Here is an 18,245-nt window from a genome sequence, read left to right as displayed (position 1 = left end):
GTTTTAAGAAAATACACAAAAAGCTTGCACTTTTGTGCATCTTACCAAATATTTTTGACAGTACGTTTCTGTTCCAGTTGCCTTAGGAACCATAGCAACTGCAGGGAGGGAAGCTGAGTATCAAATAAGTATTTCAGCTAGTGAAGTAAACCTGTAGTTAGAAGCAAGACCAAACTTACGATCATGATTTTTTTTCTCACCCTGTCACCTGGTCTGTTCTGCATTTAACTCAAAAACTGGGATGGTCCTGAAAAGCAGCAATTTCTTTGCAATTGTTTTAATCTTCTTTCCCTAGGCTCCAGTGACTCTCTCTGTAGCAGTGACATTGTCAATATAACTTAGCCCCTTACTTTCAGAATATACATATATACAGTTCATGCAAGCAAAAACAAGTAATCATTAGAGTTACTTGACTCCATTTAAAACAGACATATTTGATCTCATTTCCTTTGAATATGATGGGACTAAATGCCCCTACCTCACATGTAGACACTGCATTGTTGACTTCTACACTCTGAAAGAGGGAACTTGAATCTTTTGTCCAGAATACAGTAATCTGCTTTTCTCAAGGTTTTGCAATATATACTCTGTGGGATCAGCACCTTGCTGTAGTGTTTGGCCTGGAGGACAGAAAGGACACCCTAAGACAGCTAAAAGAGCACTAGAGAGATGCCTGTTGTACAGCTGAATCAAGCCCTGAATCTCATCACAATGACCTACTGCTAACACCTTTGCCTCTGGGAGAGTCACACTGAACTATGCCATTAAACCATTTTGTTCTTAGGCAGTTACCTTTTCTTCTCCTCATGGTGCCCTTCTAACTTCTCACTATTTCATCTTCCATGTTCTGGGCTAGTTTGTACCACAGTAACAGTACTGAAAGAGGAAGCAAAATCAAATTTCTTTAAACCAAAGGGGTCATTAATCTGCCTCACAGTAAGGACTAAGCACAGTGCGTGGAGGAAGAGCTATCTTTGAATCCTAAATTATAGTAAGCACTCAAAAAACATTGTTTTTAAAAGAAAACAGCAGCTTTATGATCCCCAGGCATAAAAGAAAGGGGGGAAAAGCCAGCTTAATAAACCATTAAATATAAAATGGAATTATTAAATGAAGAACTACATCTTTCCCATGGGAGCAATCACTACAAAATTTCCTTAAATATTAGCTTCTACCTAATAACACAATAAAGAAAAAGACCTGGTATAAAACAAATTACAGATTTTAATCCTCTACTCTGAAGGAAATCCTTAATAGATGGCTATTTCAATTTACCTTCAAAACAACAAGAGTAAGTCATGAAGAATCAAGTCTCTCAGGGGACTGATCAAAATTGAATTTGCGGTTTCCTGTACTATGCTGACAATCATTTACAATAAAATTGGAATGAGAAAGGGAAATTGTCTGTGGGACCACTGAGCCAGGTAATAGCTTCAGTATAACATGGTCACACAGCCAAAATCAAATTAAATTGTACATAGAATTTTAATATGGTTGAACTAGGTCCTACTTTGCTTATAGGATTTTGGCTTGCAACTTTTAAGTAACAGATCTGGAGTGAAAAAAAAACTACTCATTGGTGATAATCAGGATTTTATGCTACCAGCAATTTATTTAAAATAACATGACATTAAAATTGCGTTAGGGAAAACAAAGAAAATTTGCTTGTCAACGATTTTAGTTTGAAACTGTTATACCATAATGCAAACACAAAGGAAAGCCATTTTATAACTTCAAATTTCTAGTCCTTCTCTGTACATCTCTAAACCTTGCAAATTATAGCTACATTATCCCATGTTACAAAACTCAAAGACCTCATAGGCACAACATAAAGAAAAAGGAATACTTCAGATATTTAATTATTTTCATATGCATAACATCTGAAAATATATATCCATAATGTGTTATATATCCATAATGTGTTTTACACAAGTATGGAACAAAGATTGGCATACTTCAGTTTAAAAATAACATATACACTTGATTTGAAAGAAATCTTCTCAGCAAGCCTGGCCCTGCAGAACATCTTTGCACAAGTTTATTTCCACAAGCAGCCATCCCATGGCTATCACAGTGGTAGCAGTGAAGGGAAATGTCCACTGGACACGCATCTCTTGGTTCTTAAGAAAAGTTAATTAATTGTCTCCCAACCAGCAAATAATTCATTTTTTTTAGAACTCTGGTGACCTTAGAGGATTCACTGAAAAAGGCAATAACATAGATGAGACCTGGACACTGGAAGTATATCCAGCCCGGATCTCCTACATATCTTGAAAAACACTTGTTCTAAAGTGATTCAGGCCTGCGAGTGCGGACTATATTTACAAATTATACAAATAAGCTAAAATACTCACTGGAGCAGTACCCTTGCTTTGTGGCACACAACTACCCTAATCACTAAACTACTACAGGGCTAATTTTTCACTTCGCTTCTATCACAGTGGATATTAAGTAGCTATACAGACAAAGACAGCTGGAACAGGAAAGAGTTACACACTGCAAAATAGATAACCCAGAAAAGAGCCAACTCTCCTCAGCAAATTCTGCTGCATTTTTAGACATTACTGAAAACCCCTAGATAAACGGCTACTGTACAAGTACTGAATGGCTAAGCAGCTGATCTACAGCCGATCTGTAGCATGCTGTATTTTGACCTGCAATGCATATGCATTTCAAATGCACTGAAATAGTGAATACAAAAAGTTCTCTTCCAAAACTCGAGGATCAGCAGATTTCTATCATGGCACTCCTCTAGTCTGCATAGACCAAAGTTCACGTCTTTAATACAAGAGGAAACTTGTAGCTTTATTAAAAATGGATATTACTTGTATCAATAGCTCTTTTAAGAATCAAAGTACAGCTACTTACACTTGCTCATGATGTGTTTTATATTAGTACGTTTGTTTCATTACCGCTGCTAAAATCACTGTCACCTGCTTCATTACACCACACACATACCTTTCTGCTTAATTCAAGAAGAGCAGAAAGAAAAGTAGATATTCACTTCTTATTTTGCGTGTAAGCAATTGCCACATGATAAGCAAAAGAGTGAACAATGGATTTGACACTATGTTTATGGAATCTTCTTGCACACTTCTACCTCTCCAGCAGGAGGGAAGCAGTAAGCCAGCTTTCATTCCCACCAGGATAAAAGCAATCACCTCCAAGCAGCTGACAGGCTGGAAACTCAAGTGTGAGCTAACTGCTCAATAACCTGCTTTTGTTCCCAAACTTTACTCACATGCTTGCACTGTTAGATAGGGTGGCTGTAAGGTTTCAGAGAGTAGGGAACTTCTGAGAGCTCTTATTTGGTGTGTAGAATAGAGTCACTGGGGTACAGCTTCAGACATACCTCAGTGTAGGTATCTATGTGTGTGAAGATTAGCTAAGCGTCCAAACTGTCATTACAGTCAATGGTGACACTGGGCTCACCTCAGCTGTCTAATCTTAGGTTTCCAGTGATACTTAGCAAGTCCTGGGGTCTTCAGTGACAACCTTTGGTTTCTGTCCACAGCAACAAAATCCTCCTCCCAGGTTTATGTGTACAGTACAGTCCTTTTAATTCTCTCTTTACTATACTTCATTTACTTCAAGTACAGGTATAACTTTTTTACAGGAAGTCAGTGCTTGGTTTTCTAAATTCTGTAATAATGTATTTTAATGTTTGAATAATTCTAATTTGACGCAATTCTACCCTCCCTCACTTTTTCTTTCTGTTGTTTTGACACAATGGTTTTCTAATTTTAAAAGTCACTTAAAATACAATCAGATTTATCCACTCTAGATGTAAACACACCTATCTTTAAAAATTCCATGTTAGACCAGATAACATTAGGTTTACGTCTGTGGGGAAGCCAAACTGGTTTTACCTCTCAAAGGTAAATGCAGTAATGCAGTAAAACCCTCCTTTGAAATGCAGTACATGATTCCACTTCTAAGCAGTATATCAGGTTCACTGAGATGCAACTTGAAAACTAAAAAAGGTTAAAAATAAGACTGTAAAAACTGCACAATTCTTTGAATTTCCCATGTAGAATACATAGTTCATAATATAAGTATCTGTTGAAGTGACAGTGTATAGATCGATTAGTTCTATACACAATAGTTCCACCACAGAACTAATAATATAAAAAAAATCATGTATCAAGCTATGATCAAATTCGTGTTCTTTTAATACTGACATAATATTCTATATTTAAACCTATTCTGCAAGAGTCTTTATGACTGAAGCAATCCATCCCATTATGTTATAGTAAAGAACTGTGTAATTTTCTTTGAGAGAGATTAATGAACAAACCCTTTTTGCTAGAGCATAACACGCACAGATTAATCTTAAAACTAGTTAAAACATACAAATCACTGAGCTTTTCTGTGTAAATCACATTTTCAACCTGTCCTAAGGCCAAGAAAAGTCTGTTGAGCAGTCCAGTCCCCTGGCCTGCAAGCAGAATTAATCTTATTTACAACATAATTCTTGGCAACCATTTTCTTTTCTAAGACGTAGAATTCTTTTGTTTCTAAGACGTAGAATTCCCAAAACTGTTAACCAAAAGCATTTTAATATTGTCATTGGAAAATACTTGTTAATATTGAGCTTGTATTTTTTTTGCTGCAGTATGACACCATTGGGGCTTTATCTACTATAAAGGAGTACAGACAAGCACTTTCTTATGTGTAGATTTTTCTGTGTAGATTTCAGAGCATATTTTTTTCTCTCTTCTTTCCAGCTGATCCATGTCTTTCAAGTACACTACCCAAAACTGAAAAATGTTCTCCAGTTTACCTACACAATATTGTTTAATCCACAGATCTCTTCTCTTTCTGTGTAGGAATCTTAAAATAGTTGCCTACCCAACAACAGTATGAAACTGCTGACTTTTGTCATCCTTTGATCTATCATTATTCACAGAACTTCTCCTACAGAACAAATCCATTGCAAGATATCTCCCATACTATTATGTCTTCCACTGCTCCTCCCTAGCTAAATGGAGCACTTTGCATTTGTTCGTATTGAACAACAATTTTTTCGCATTTTGTTTCCATCCTGTCAGGACTATTTTGAGTTCTGTCTTTCTACAAGACTTGCTATTTTTTTGGGGTTTTTACTTTTTCTTAACACAGAATAAAAACACTAAGTGAAAACGTCCATGCATATTTGAAAATCTTGGAAATCTAAAAGGCTGCAGGCAATTCTACCTTTGAAATAATATTAAACATTCACTCAAAACCATCAATTTTATACTACCTTCTCTGCTGGAGTTCAGTCTTTCAAACTCCTGCATTTTGTCAGCTATTAGCTTCCTGAAGTTCTCAGAATAAGCAGGAAGTAGGTATCCATGAAAATACAAATTTTCTATGGCCACTGCTCCCAAGGGAATGATGTTTTTAATCTGTACTTCACTTCCTTTTTCAAATGCATAAGAACTACATAAAGCATAAAAAAATCTAAGTTAGCATATGTCTGTACTGATCACTGTGTTACAGAAACATAAACCAAAACAGTAGTTAGCTGGGTACTAAGAAAAACATGGAAAAAAAATCTTAGTATTCACAGAGGATGACACTAAACAGTGCACTGACATCAGCTTAATTGTAAGTCAGACACAATTGTAACTAGGAGAAATAATCGATGGTAAATGAACAGGCTGAGACTAGAATACAGGAGCACAAGTGCACACTTGAAAAGAACAATTTAAAAAAAGACTGATGTGGTGAAAACTGTTAAAGAAGCCCATTAAAACCCTGTGCATATATAGATACATATATACATCCCAGGAGTGCCTACAGGCACAGAACACATAGACAAATAAGTATCTAAAGATAAGAATGAGATAGAGTAGAACCAAACTCCTTTGGAATGATAAAAGACTCGCTTGCAATACAGAAATAAAACTTAGGATTAATAATGAAATTTTAGGTATTAATCTAAATCTCCACATTTCTGCACTTACAGCAGTCCCTTAGTGCTGCGTTTTACATATATACAGACATACTGGGTCCAAATCTAAGTTATATTAGCATAATGTTTATCCACTTTTTTATTATGAAGGACTCAAAATACCATATGAATAGATGATTTCTGAAGAATAAAGTCTGTATAACAGCTTTGTTCCTTAGACCAATCGGTGGGTACAATGATTTTTCTGTGTTATTAAAATTCCCTACTTTTTCAGTCCAGAGGGGAGCATGATCACAGCTGTGGGGAAGGGCTGCAGAGCAATTGAGAAAGAGGAACGTAACTCTGGTGAACCACAGATATTTTTGAGACTCTCATCCCTCAACGTAACAGACTGACAAACAGAGTCTCTCAATCTGTCCACATTTTTGTCCTTTAACAGAATCCCTAAATTTCATTTAATTAAAAGAAGTGGGATTCACCAGTATTTAGATTTAGGCTTACTTATATCACACTTAAAATATAAAGGATTATGGAGATGCGAAAGAAGAAAATGTTAGAATATCAAAGCAGTTTGTATTGCAAATGATCTGACAGGCAACATATCATTTGAAACCATGAGAGAGATAGCAGCTCTAGCTGGAGGTTTTCTGATCTTCAAATCATTTTTCAGAAAATTTCACAAGTGGAAAGCAATTGAATTAGTGCCAGGACACATTCAGTTTCACAAAGATGAACAGAAATTCCATTATTTCTTATGGCTTTCCAGAGAAAGCAGCTCAGAAGATTTCAACCCATTTTCTAGTTCACACAATTTACTTCAGCTACTGACTAAAACTTTTTCCTATTTAAATGTAGTAATTGTACTGTGATCTCAAACAATATGATGCAACAATTTGACTTCATTTAATTATGCTCTAGGAAAAAGTAGAAATTAATCTACTGTGTAGCAATAATTTTACAGAAAAGCATGAAACTGCATCAAGAAAGCCTGATTCAATATACTTCAGAACTTACATGGCAAAGGCATTACATTTTTCCTACACAGTAGGAAGTGTCAGGTAATGCTCTATTGAAGAGTGCAGTTTATCACCTATTGCATGCAGGCACACACTTGCCAAGTCCTCTGTTTCAGTGACAGGCAGCCCCATTCAGAAATGATTGATGCTTCCATATTTATCAAAACTATGCTACAGTACTAGAGCTGCCAAATATAGTAGCATAAAGAAAAGTCCATTTGCTTTAGAGTCCACAACTAAATTCTTATCTCTAAACTTCCCTTTCAACCAGACAAGCTGTTATCTTGTTCTATGTCATACATAGCTGCTTTTTAAAGGGTTATGAGCTCTCTTGCGGAAAAATATTGAAATGACACAAGATCTGCTATTCTGTTGCACAGCGCTCCATTCTACCGCAGATCACCAGATTCTTGGATGCCTATTCAATTCCTCTCCAAATTTTAGAAACTGTAGGGATTTCTTTTTTTATTCCACACAAAAACCAGCACTGCAATGTGACTACACTGTAACCCTGGTGGCACTTGTTAATCTTTTGATTACAAGTATAGACAAAGGCCAGTCTGAACTCCAAGTAACATCTAAGAACTGTACAAAATGAGTGTGTACTTATTGAGATATGTCTATGATATGCAAATGTAATGTTTAAAAAGGATTTGGGTTTATGGTTACTAGAATGGAAATGTTATAGCCATCCCTGTACAGCAGCAACAATCTCTTCCTCAAGTATTAAGATAAGAAATACTAAAAATCATGTATCATGCAATAATGTTATCCTGTCAAAACTACTGTCTTGAAACAAAATTATCATACAGCTTAAGTTCTCTAGTCACCTTTCCCAAGGGAAAAATGATTTATTGTTCTGCATAATGTATCTCCCACTTACTGGATTAATATCTTATTTAACTCCATTGCCTCCCATCCTTCTGCTCCCTTACCATTCCTCAAAGCTATTAAAAAAGAAATAGAGGATTCACAACAAAAAAGAAAACACACTTTCTGAAACACCCCAAAACATACAGAAAAAACTAACAGTACTCAGTAGGACCCAGCACATAAGTGATGCTATTTGCACCATGTAGCTTGACATGTCTTAAGAGGCATGGAATTTTTGAAATATCTGAAAATTGCCAATAGTTACTGTCAGGAGGCAGTGCTTACCACAATACAGAACCACAGAATTTTCACCAACATTAGAAGGTGACAAAGATATGTCAATATATTTGGATTAGTTTACTCTTATATACAGACACGTGCACACATATAACAAGTTAATAGACAGATGGGCAGACAGCTGCTTCATTTGACCAACACGGTCACCAAAAAGTCCCTGGTAGTTAGACACCCTGAAGACCCAGGAACTCTAGACTGTATTTAATGCTGAATGGAAACACACCTCTGAAGACCTCCAGAGTCAGATACAGATCACTTATTTTAACTGCCTACTCCTCTCTACTGAATATACAAGAAACTAAGACAAAAAATTAGCTATTTGTTCTGTTGGGATCTAGTCCACCCCTTTAAGGCCAACCTCAACATACTTTGAGAAGAGGTAGGTGACAGCAGGGACAAAATCCATGATGTCTGCTCTGTTCTCTACACACCCCAAAAATTCTCTTCAAGCTTTCTGCGTGACTCCTGAGATGTCTGTCCAGTTGCCAATTACACTCCTACCTGCCCAGCCCAGCCTCATCTAAACATAGAAGGCATGCCTAAACATTTGGTGGTGAGATAGGCACCCTGTCATACTATAATTCAGATTGAAAAGGACCTTAAAGAAGTGTCCAGCCCAAAGTCCTGCTCAAAGTAAGGACAAAACTGAATTCAGATCAGATAGAATGTCTTAATATGTACCGAGAATTCCAAGCTGAAAAAACATCAGCAGCATCTTATTATTGTTTCTGAATCTGAAATAATTTAGCTCAATTTTAGTTAGCAATGGTTGTAATTCTTCAAAAATTAGTAGTATATTCAATAGCAAGCTTTTCCACAAATAATTACTTCAAAGTAAAACAAGGTTTCAAATCCAAATAATACCAGAATCCATGCAACATTCTCTCTGTTATACTTCTTTACATAAAAAGAAAATAAAGATAAAACTACTAAAGACTAAAGCATGTACTTTGAAAACATGTGAAGTGTTTAAGATATATAAAATAGATTTCACTTTTAAGTATATGCTTTGAAAAGTACTTGTTTTGTACCAAACTCTAGGTTAACTCCTATGGTACCAAGAAAAAGATAATTCACAGAATTTAAAAGGAAGAACAAATGCAGAAAAAAGATGGAAAGATTTCTCTGAACATTTTACCAATGATTCCCTAAAAACACCCTTTGACAGCTGTGTTAGGCAGGCTAAATGGCAAAACTCCCAAAAGGTGGAGAGCAACTCGCAAGTCCAGCTTGTTTTTAGCATTGGACAGCCTAAATCAAAAAAAAAAAAAAAAAAAAAAAAAAAAAAAAGGAGGCTTTAGGACTCCAAAGTCAATTTTGCATTTTAGGACCCCATTCTCCTAATTATTTCAGCATCACGGGTTAAAAACAAGACAGTTGCCAGAAGGCTTCCCAAGCCTGTATGAAGCTACCATGTTATCCTTGCCAATGAAATGGTCGTAAAGGTTAATAAGTACATATTAACAGACAAATGACAAGACTTTAGGGCTTTGTCCTCAACACATGTAAACTCTGTATCTCCTTCCATCACATACAACCTCATATCTCTACTATTTTCACATCTTCTCAGCTCTTTAACCAATTTCTGCATTAACTTATGCCTAATTAAATAAAAAAGAAACTAATAGTATACGAAGAACAATTGCAAAAAGAAACCCCATCACCAGTCCAAATAACTATTATTTATCAGGTAACCTCCTGTTGTTTATTAAAACAACTATGGTTCAACATGCAATTTTTTTTCAATCATATTTAGAAACTCAAGAGTCTGAAAAACTAGATCTGAAAAAAGAATCTCAAAATCTCAAAAACAAACTACTCAAAAATGTCTACTAGAAAAAGACAAAGAATATAGTGGGTGGAAACAGTGGTATAAAAAAAATCTCTCTTTTGTAGCACTCCAGGCATTAATTTTGCATTTTAGTATGGACCAAGTTAAAGAAGTTAAAAGGAATGTGAAGTTACAGGTTTACAATTAAAATCAAAGCATCTTACTAGAATGATTTCTTACTTTTTCTCAAATACAATCTTTTAAAAGCCACAAATTCCAAAAGCAATGCAGTTTCTAATCACCTGCATGATTTAGAATTCCTTATTTGAAAGCGTAAAAGCATACAGAGAAGCTAAAAATTAACCTATAACTTTTATTAAATCATAAATAATAAAATATGAAAATCACCAAAAGTATTATTAACAAGTTTGGAAACAAAAAGCAGAAAGTTTTACCTTGAAAAGCAGCCGCATTACGAGATATTAAAAATTTTAATGTAGCACTTGATGTTTGAAGCACTTGCTGTATATCTTGCTTTGCTGCAATCTGATACCTTTCTTCCATCTTTTTGGTACAGCATGTTGGATTTTCAGAAGTACAAACCTGGAGATCAACACCTGAGGAAAAAACAGTTATACTGATTAATATAAACAGAAGTATGCAAAACACAAAGATTTTTTTTTTTTTACATGGGTATAGAACATTTTTTTACATGGCTATTGACACAGAAGAAATACCCAAAGCTTTAAAACATATGGTCTTGTTCAACAGAAGGGGATACTATTTAAAATTCTGTGGGAAGAGTACACTTATTACAGTTAATTAAAGTCACATAATATCATTTCCCTGACAATGTAATCTTGTTCCAGCTGTGAATACTGCTAACTAATGTGGTAAAATATGTTGAATATGCATTGTACATCACGATACAGGTGGTAGATGTCCCACTCCTGGAAACACTCAAGATCTGCTTAGATGGGGCTCTGGGCAACCTGATCTAGTTGAAGATGTCCCTGCTCATTGCAGACTAGATGACCTTTAGAGGTCCCTTCCAACACAAACTATTCTGTGATTCTGTGATCCTCTAGAATACTGAACTGCTGGAGCAGCTCATGGCTGCCACTCCTGTGCTTCTGAAAATCTTGGACTAGAAAAAGCTAACGACTTCCAAACATTACAAACACAGCAGTGGAAAGCCCATTCCTGACAGGTGCATAATGAACATGCTTATATTAACTTCTACATGGAGCAGTCCTAACTTCCAGTCTAATCTCCCTAACTGTGTCTTTCTCTAATGTCAAACATTCCAATGAATCCATGACATCGACTCCTTACTTCCCTAATAGGCTGGGAGACACTTCTACAAAGGAGTATTTTTTTTTTTTAATTTTGGGCACGCTGAAATCCCAGAGGTAAAACTCAGTACTTCTATAACTTTACAACTGGAGTATAATCAAGCATAAAAAGCATTATTCACCTGCCTTGTTATCATGTGGTATTCAAAATCTTTTTCTAATACTGTATCTAAACAATGCTTTCTAATACAAAAAACAAACATATAATGAAAGAATAAATAGGAGAATTTACATTATATTAATACAAAACTTAACAGTCCAATCCAAATTTTGTTCTCAAATACATTATTGCACTAACAGATATGACAAGATTTTGTGGAAAGATAGTGAGAAACTTATTTTCATCTGCATGACCTTTCAACTTCTACATTTTCATTATTAACAAATAATATACAGAGTAACTGCTCACATGCAGTTCCCTGTGTACACAGGCACAGACATGAATAATACTTGTCTAATATTAAAATGAAATAACCTAAAAATTAGGTCAAAATTACCCAAATTACCCAAACTCTTCTTAATACTTTAAATAATTGTTAGGCACTGCTTAGCTTTCAAACCTTTACCACTTGTAAAGAAGAATTACAGATATACAGACATACAGATATACTTGTAAAGCAGAAGATCTAGATATCACTGCCACAGAAGTTAATTTGAAACTTTATCTAGGCTTTATGGATTTGAATATAGCTTCAAGAAGACAAACTTTCAGCAAAACCCTAAAATAATAATGAATATTTGTATATGACTTCAGATGAAACTTCAGTATTATTTTATTTCCTTGATTTTATGAAAAATATTTTTTTAAGCAGCATCTTTTGAACATTAATCTCATTCCCAATCCCAAGGGAATTTTGTTTTATAGTTTTAAGATTGCTAATCATGTACATATGAAGTACATTTTATCAACCTACTTTTGTTCCAGCTCATTAAACACAGCTGCTTTCACTGGCCAGGAAAAAGTAACCAAATACAACATACAAAGAACCCAACTGACTAAAAATTGAATTGTTGCTCAAAACCCACAGAGTGGTTTTCCAGATTTTTTTTAGAGATCTACAGAACAAGGAACAGCTTAAGAGATAATGTTTCAGAAGACACATAAGCCAGACCGTGAAACAGGTCCTTCCACTTCGGTGCAAGCAATATTAAAAAACCCACACAATTATTTTCTGAGTTTTCACATCTAAAAAACTTCCTATCTTCCAAAAGAACTGTTTTATCAGTAACCAACTTTGACATAGAGGGAGAAAACACTTTCTACTCCAAAAAGGCATATTGGCTCTTTTCAGTACCAAATTCTGATTGTGGCTCTACACTGTGATCCACTTTGAGACAAGATCACAAGACAGCTAGAAGTGAAATACTTTAGACTGTAATAAAAATATATTGAAGTAAACAGTTACGATAAAAGAAAGGTTTTAGAACTGAAAATAATCTAGATGAGTCTAGGAAAGACAGTTTGGGAAGAAAAATGTAATTGTTCTAAGGTGCAATTTACCTATCTGGAACTGATTTCAAACTTTTATTCATGGTCTCAGCTGTAGAAATCTGTATTTTTAGTACCTTGCGATAAACAAATGCTGACAGGATAAGAACATTAACTGCCAGGCAGAGCAACTGCCAGATCTGTGGTAAATTTCTGCCTCTCTATTTAGACTTCCAAGAGATCAAATCCAGGGTCTGAAAAATCCCAAAACAGACATAGGATTGTCATGACAATCTTTCAAAAGCCAGCACTGAAATGCCATACGGCTTGGATGAAATTGTCAAATGAGTGGTTTATTTCAAAATGGATTTGGAACCTGTATCAGACCTAAGTCCTTCTCATGCTTATCCTTTAATATTTATTAACTTATTTTTGTTACAAGCACCACTCCAGATTTAGCATTACTTGCTATCACCATGATTGTCATAAAGTACTTCAGCTTTGCTCAGTAAAAGAGATGGGGATCAGCCTCAAGCACCCGGCCCTACTGTTGATACTGCTGAACAATAATCTCACTTCTTTCTGTGGCTCTATTCAGCAGCAGTCAGTATTTCTCTCACCTGCACTTCAAGGGATGCTGAATTCTATATACTGCTTTCAAAGGGCACTCCAGACAACACTGTAGTACAAGTTTAGCTCCTTCCTTATACACTCCAAACTCATCTTCCTGCCTACTAAGAAGCACTCCAGCAAGGTGAAACCAATCCCTTCATACACCCACACTACAGTTCACAGAACAAAACATGTCATCCTGTCCAAAAGCCCTCCTATTTTTGAGACTACTTGAATTTCAGGGCAGGGGAACCCACAGTGACATGGCATTACAAAAGCATTGTACTGGTTCCCAAGAAGATTCAAGAGAAAATCCCATGGAGTGAGAACAGTCCATTCCTTCTACAGGACACCAGCCTTAAGCAATGTAGGCATAACAGTGGTCTGTTCCACTTGGCATGAGAGTCAGAAGGCAGTTCTTGAGCTGCACCATCTTTCAGGCCAACCCAGCCAGATCAAGACTACTGAGCACTGATCACTTCCTAGAGAAGCTGAAAGATTGGAGATTGAGATAGGGGAACTTCTATATAGCTGAGCCCACTTTTTTGTTGATTTTAATCTCAAAATACTGTTAAATTTCTTTTCACAGCAATCATTTTGTGGATCCAGAGATGAAATGTTCACACACACAATAAATTATGCTGTTTGCAACAGTCCTTACAAAAACGGATGTGATATAATGAACATCAGTAACTGATTTGACAGAGCAATTCACTTTCTATCTCTGACTAAATCATATTCCAGAGCTCTGAATGACTGTTAAACAAATAGAGCAATTAGAAGTCTCCCTGCCTCAATACAACAAAAGAAAAAAAAATTGACTTGAGGTAGAACCAAAATCCAAATTACTGGAATGTAAATTATACTAGAAACCCAAATTAAAATTCAAATATGATCTTGGAATTGCATTAAAGTAACCTGCTGGATTTGAAACTGACTTCGATGGTTACTTTAGGGGGAATTAGCAAGAATATTTTAATTTGAATGAACAATAGTATCACAGACCAACTTTTTCTGACATTATCTCATCTTTCCAGTATGTTTTTTCTCATTTATTCAAATTCTTATTCATAATGGTTCTCTACCAAAAAGCCTCTACAGTAAAATTTTAAATAATCACAGTCTTCACTCTCTTTTATGCTTCTTGTTCTCATAATTGCACACGTGATCTCCCAATGTTTGCTGAAAAGAAGCCTAGATTGATCCCTGAAAAAATAAACCAACCCAAAACTAAAAAAGCAAACAAACAGAAACCAAACAAAAACAAACTTCTGAGAAAAAATATATCCAGCAGTTTTTTTCCCCCAACTTCACTGGGAATTGTTTGATTCTACAGTGACAGTAAATTTAACATTTTTCAATAAGCCTCAGAATTCAGCTTTTTGATGCAATGAGAAGCCTGAAAATTTTTTCACTGACATATCTACCAGAGGCTCTCTGTTAGGAAGGCATGAGTGAATGGTTTACCAGCCATCCTATTCTACTGTTGCTAAAATTGTATCATAGAATGGTCTGGTTTGCAAGGCCCTTACAGAACATCTAGTTTCAACCCTCCACCATGGGCAGGGACATATTTCATTAGACCAGGTTTTTCAAAGCCCCATCATGCCTGGCCTTGACCACGTCCAGGGATTGGGGATCCACAACTTCTCTGTTCTAGGTATTCTGAGAGAAAGAAACCAGAAAATAAATATTATTTGCAACCAAGATAACAAGAACAGCTCAGAGCTCCCATTTAATCTGTCTGGAAAAAAAGAGCTGCTGAAATTAGCTAAAAACTCTAGATTTACTAGCATATAGAAAAGAGTGTAGGTAAAAGAGTGCAAATCTTCAAGAAATCTTGGGTTACAGTACCAGAAAGGATATACAATAGCATGAACATAGGAAATAAAAATATGTTTAAAATATTTTGCAGACAACAATTTCTTTTTTTTTTTAATAATCCAAGTCATATTGATCCACAAAAACAAAATAAAAAACTCCAGACCTAAACTTTGAGTACTTTTCATATTTATTTTATTCTTCATACAGCAAAAAGTGTCTTCAGGATTTTTAATCACTGAGCTTATTATTATGTACAGTCCCACCAAAAATGTACTTGTAGCACAGAACCAGACAGGAAAAAAAAAAAAAAAAACAAATTATTTTTGCAATTAACACTTGAAATCAGCATGAATGCAATTAATGTTCCAATATAGCATGTGATGGGGCTGAGTCTAAGTCTGTACTATAGCCCCCAAATCACATTTACAAAAGACCAAGAACAGTTAGTCAAATGTCTTGATTGCTAGGGGTAGCAAAAAGTATCTTAGGATTGGTAAAAAAAAATATATATATCTTGATTATTAGTTGCCATTTTCAACACTATTATATCCTGTCCTATGTGGATCATAACACAAACTCAAATTTGTAGTTTTCATAACCTTCAACATTACCTTCATGAACATATATATGTCATTTCTGCATAGGATGACAGAGGTACTTTTTTCTCCCTTAAAGATACACAACCTTTATACAATAGCTGCAAAACTAATTACATAAAATAATGTATAGGTTTTTGAGCTAACATATATTCAAAATACAGACACATGACAATCTCAGAACCAGAATTTGCATGATTTACTGATATAAGGCTGCTGTTTTTATTCCCACTAAGAAGAGGAAAGAATGGGAATGGTACAGCCTTTTTTTATACATGCAACAAAAACAAGGCAAACATAACCCTGTAATTTTATTGATTTCCACTGCATACAAAACCATACATCAACCAGCATTCCTGCTGTTCTTCAGCTGGTGATCATGCTCTACCTCAAAGAGCCAGCTTAAGACATTAAAATGAAAGTGTTCTTAAGTTATGTCTAAGGTACCACTAAAAGAAAGACACAGAGGCAAAGCAGGAGAGGCCATTTACGCAGCTTATTCTGAAGACAACGCCAACATTTGATAATGGAGTAGCTCCAAAATGCCACAAGCTGCACTGGCTGTCCACTGTGGCTGCCCACAAAGAGCACCTGAGATGCCAAAGGTATCCCACCCACTGCACACTGCACTACCAGAGAGATGTACGTTTCCCAGAGTTATTGCATCACTGAGAACATTATGGAAACCCTAAGAAAATTAAAATACTGTTAGATGCCCACATTTCAACACCAAAATTAAACCTTGCAAAGGCAGCTTGGACACCTATTTTCATAAGGGGACACCTACAAGAAATGTGTGTGTTGTATGGCTGCATGTTTGCATCTTATACACAAACACGTTTCTTAGTGTCATCAGAAAAGGTTTTAAAATATTTTTACATCTTGCCTCAAAAGAAGTCTTAATATAGAAGATCAGTAGCAAAAACTGACATTTCTCTTCACATTATACTTTGAGCCTACTAATACCTTTAATCACACCTAAACCTTCTAAAACACTCATTTAATCCCCATTTTCTTGTCATTGCACTTCATGACAGATTTTACTGCTTGCAATTATTTGTTTCATGATATCTGAGATCAATGCTACTCAGAACAAGAACTCTGGCAGCCCACAGCAATGTAATTCCTTCAAAGAGTGAAAGGCTGCTGACCATACAGCTGTACCACACCTCCTGCTGCTCACTGTTTGCAAGGGCAGCAGCAGAGAAAGGAATTCTTTTATATTCTTACAATTCAAACACGGCTTTTCCTACGAGCAGGAAATGCATAGAAGTCCAAATCAAAAGAAGAAAGTGAGTGGTGGCATAAAAAATATTATAGGGGAAAGGAGGAAATCGGAGGAGCAGAGCAGAAGAAACATGAATCAGGCACCATAGTTCTTTTCTCTTGAGTCAGCATAGCTCCTCCCTATCCCTAGAACACAAATGAACAGTACAGTAATCAAAATAAATAACAATAACAGAGAAAACATAAAATTTACACTAGGCTATGGAATGAGAAGAACATAGATAAAGTGATACCATATCATTCATACTGAGATTATTCACACAAATAATCAGCACAGAAAAACGAAATTGCCAACAGGACTGTAACTCAGATTTCACTTTACAGACACCTTCATTTGCATAGTACCTGTCTCATCAGGCTTTCCAAGTGAAGTGTTTATTTTCTTTTTATTAAAGACAATTATAAAATCTTCAGGTTAGAACTATGCAAGAAGACAACCATGCATGTTGATAAATGTACTGGTAATAAATATAGTACTCTAATTTATAACCTACACACTGCAATATTGACTATGTTAAGCACTATCTATCACATTTAAAGCTAGAGTTATTAAAAGCTCTTTTTTGGAGGGATTCCTTTAAAATAAACCTAGTATGCCTTATCTCAACTTGCAGAGTTAATAAAAAACACACAGATTATCTTTAAAAAACCAATGAGGTTAGTTATTGATATTTCAAAGTGAGGGGACATTAACTCCGCTTTTGTTGCATTTTCTGTTTAAAAAGCACTGACTCACATTTACTAGTTAACCTGTCATCCAAACATGAACACACTTTACCGATGTGTAAAAAAAAAAGTTGTTTTTTTCATCCTTTTTTCATCACTGATCACTAAAATACTTGCATTTTAATCCTCTGAGTTCAACTGAGGTTCTCACAAAACCTGGAACCAAAACCTCAAACCTAAAAACGTACGCCTTACTATATACGTGCTTTGTAAAGTCATTCAGTATCTACTTTAAAAAAAAAATTGCTGATACAAATGCTAGATATACTCAAATTGCCATAAATACTCTACTTTCCCGGGAATTTTATTCCGTTACGTTCCAGTGACAGGCAGATATCCAGTACGGAAAATGCGCAGCCCGACCACTGGCAGCGGTGTAAATCATTCTCATTCCACAGCAGTGACTCCAGCAGCCCCAGACGGAGATCGGGGGCTGTTCCCAGCCTCCAGGGTTCGCGCCGGCACCCATGTACCTGCCCACGGCCGGCTGGAAGCAGGACGAGCCCAGCTGAAGCCGGCTCGCTCTGCTCTGCGCGGCACGGAAGGGAAGTGGCTGGGCA

The 18,245-nt window shown here is 35.8% G+C and overlaps 1 protein-coding gene across 21 annotated transcripts in view; it reads right to left on the bottom strand.

Annotated features, from left to right (window-relative positions):
• Nucleotides 1-18,245, bottom strand: part of GPC5 (glypican 5) — a 603,769-nt gene that overhangs the window by 561,278 nt on the left and 24,246 nt on the right. For all 21 annotated transcript variants that reach the window (XR_005258720.1, XR_005258721.1, XR_005258709.1 and 18 more), the window contains one exon: nt 10,312-10,473. Coding sequence is in view for 17 of the 21 variants with exons in the window: in XM_038151796.1 (XP_038007724.1) it covers nt 10,312-10,473 (162 nt within the window). In the remaining 4 variants the exon portion in view is untranslated. The remainder of the gene's footprint in view (nt 1-10,311; nt 10,474-18,245) is intronic.

The sequence above is a fragment of the Motacilla alba genome, chromosome 1 (assembly GCF_015832195.1).
Source record: "Motacilla alba alba isolate MOTALB_02 chromosome 1, Motacilla_alba_V1.0_pri, whole genome shotgun sequence".
Lineage (NCBI taxonomy): Eukaryota > Metazoa > Chordata > Aves > Passeriformes > Motacillidae > Motacilla > Motacilla alba.
Note: the sequence above shows the minus strand (reverse complement) of the source record. Positions and strands in the feature narration are given on the sequence as shown.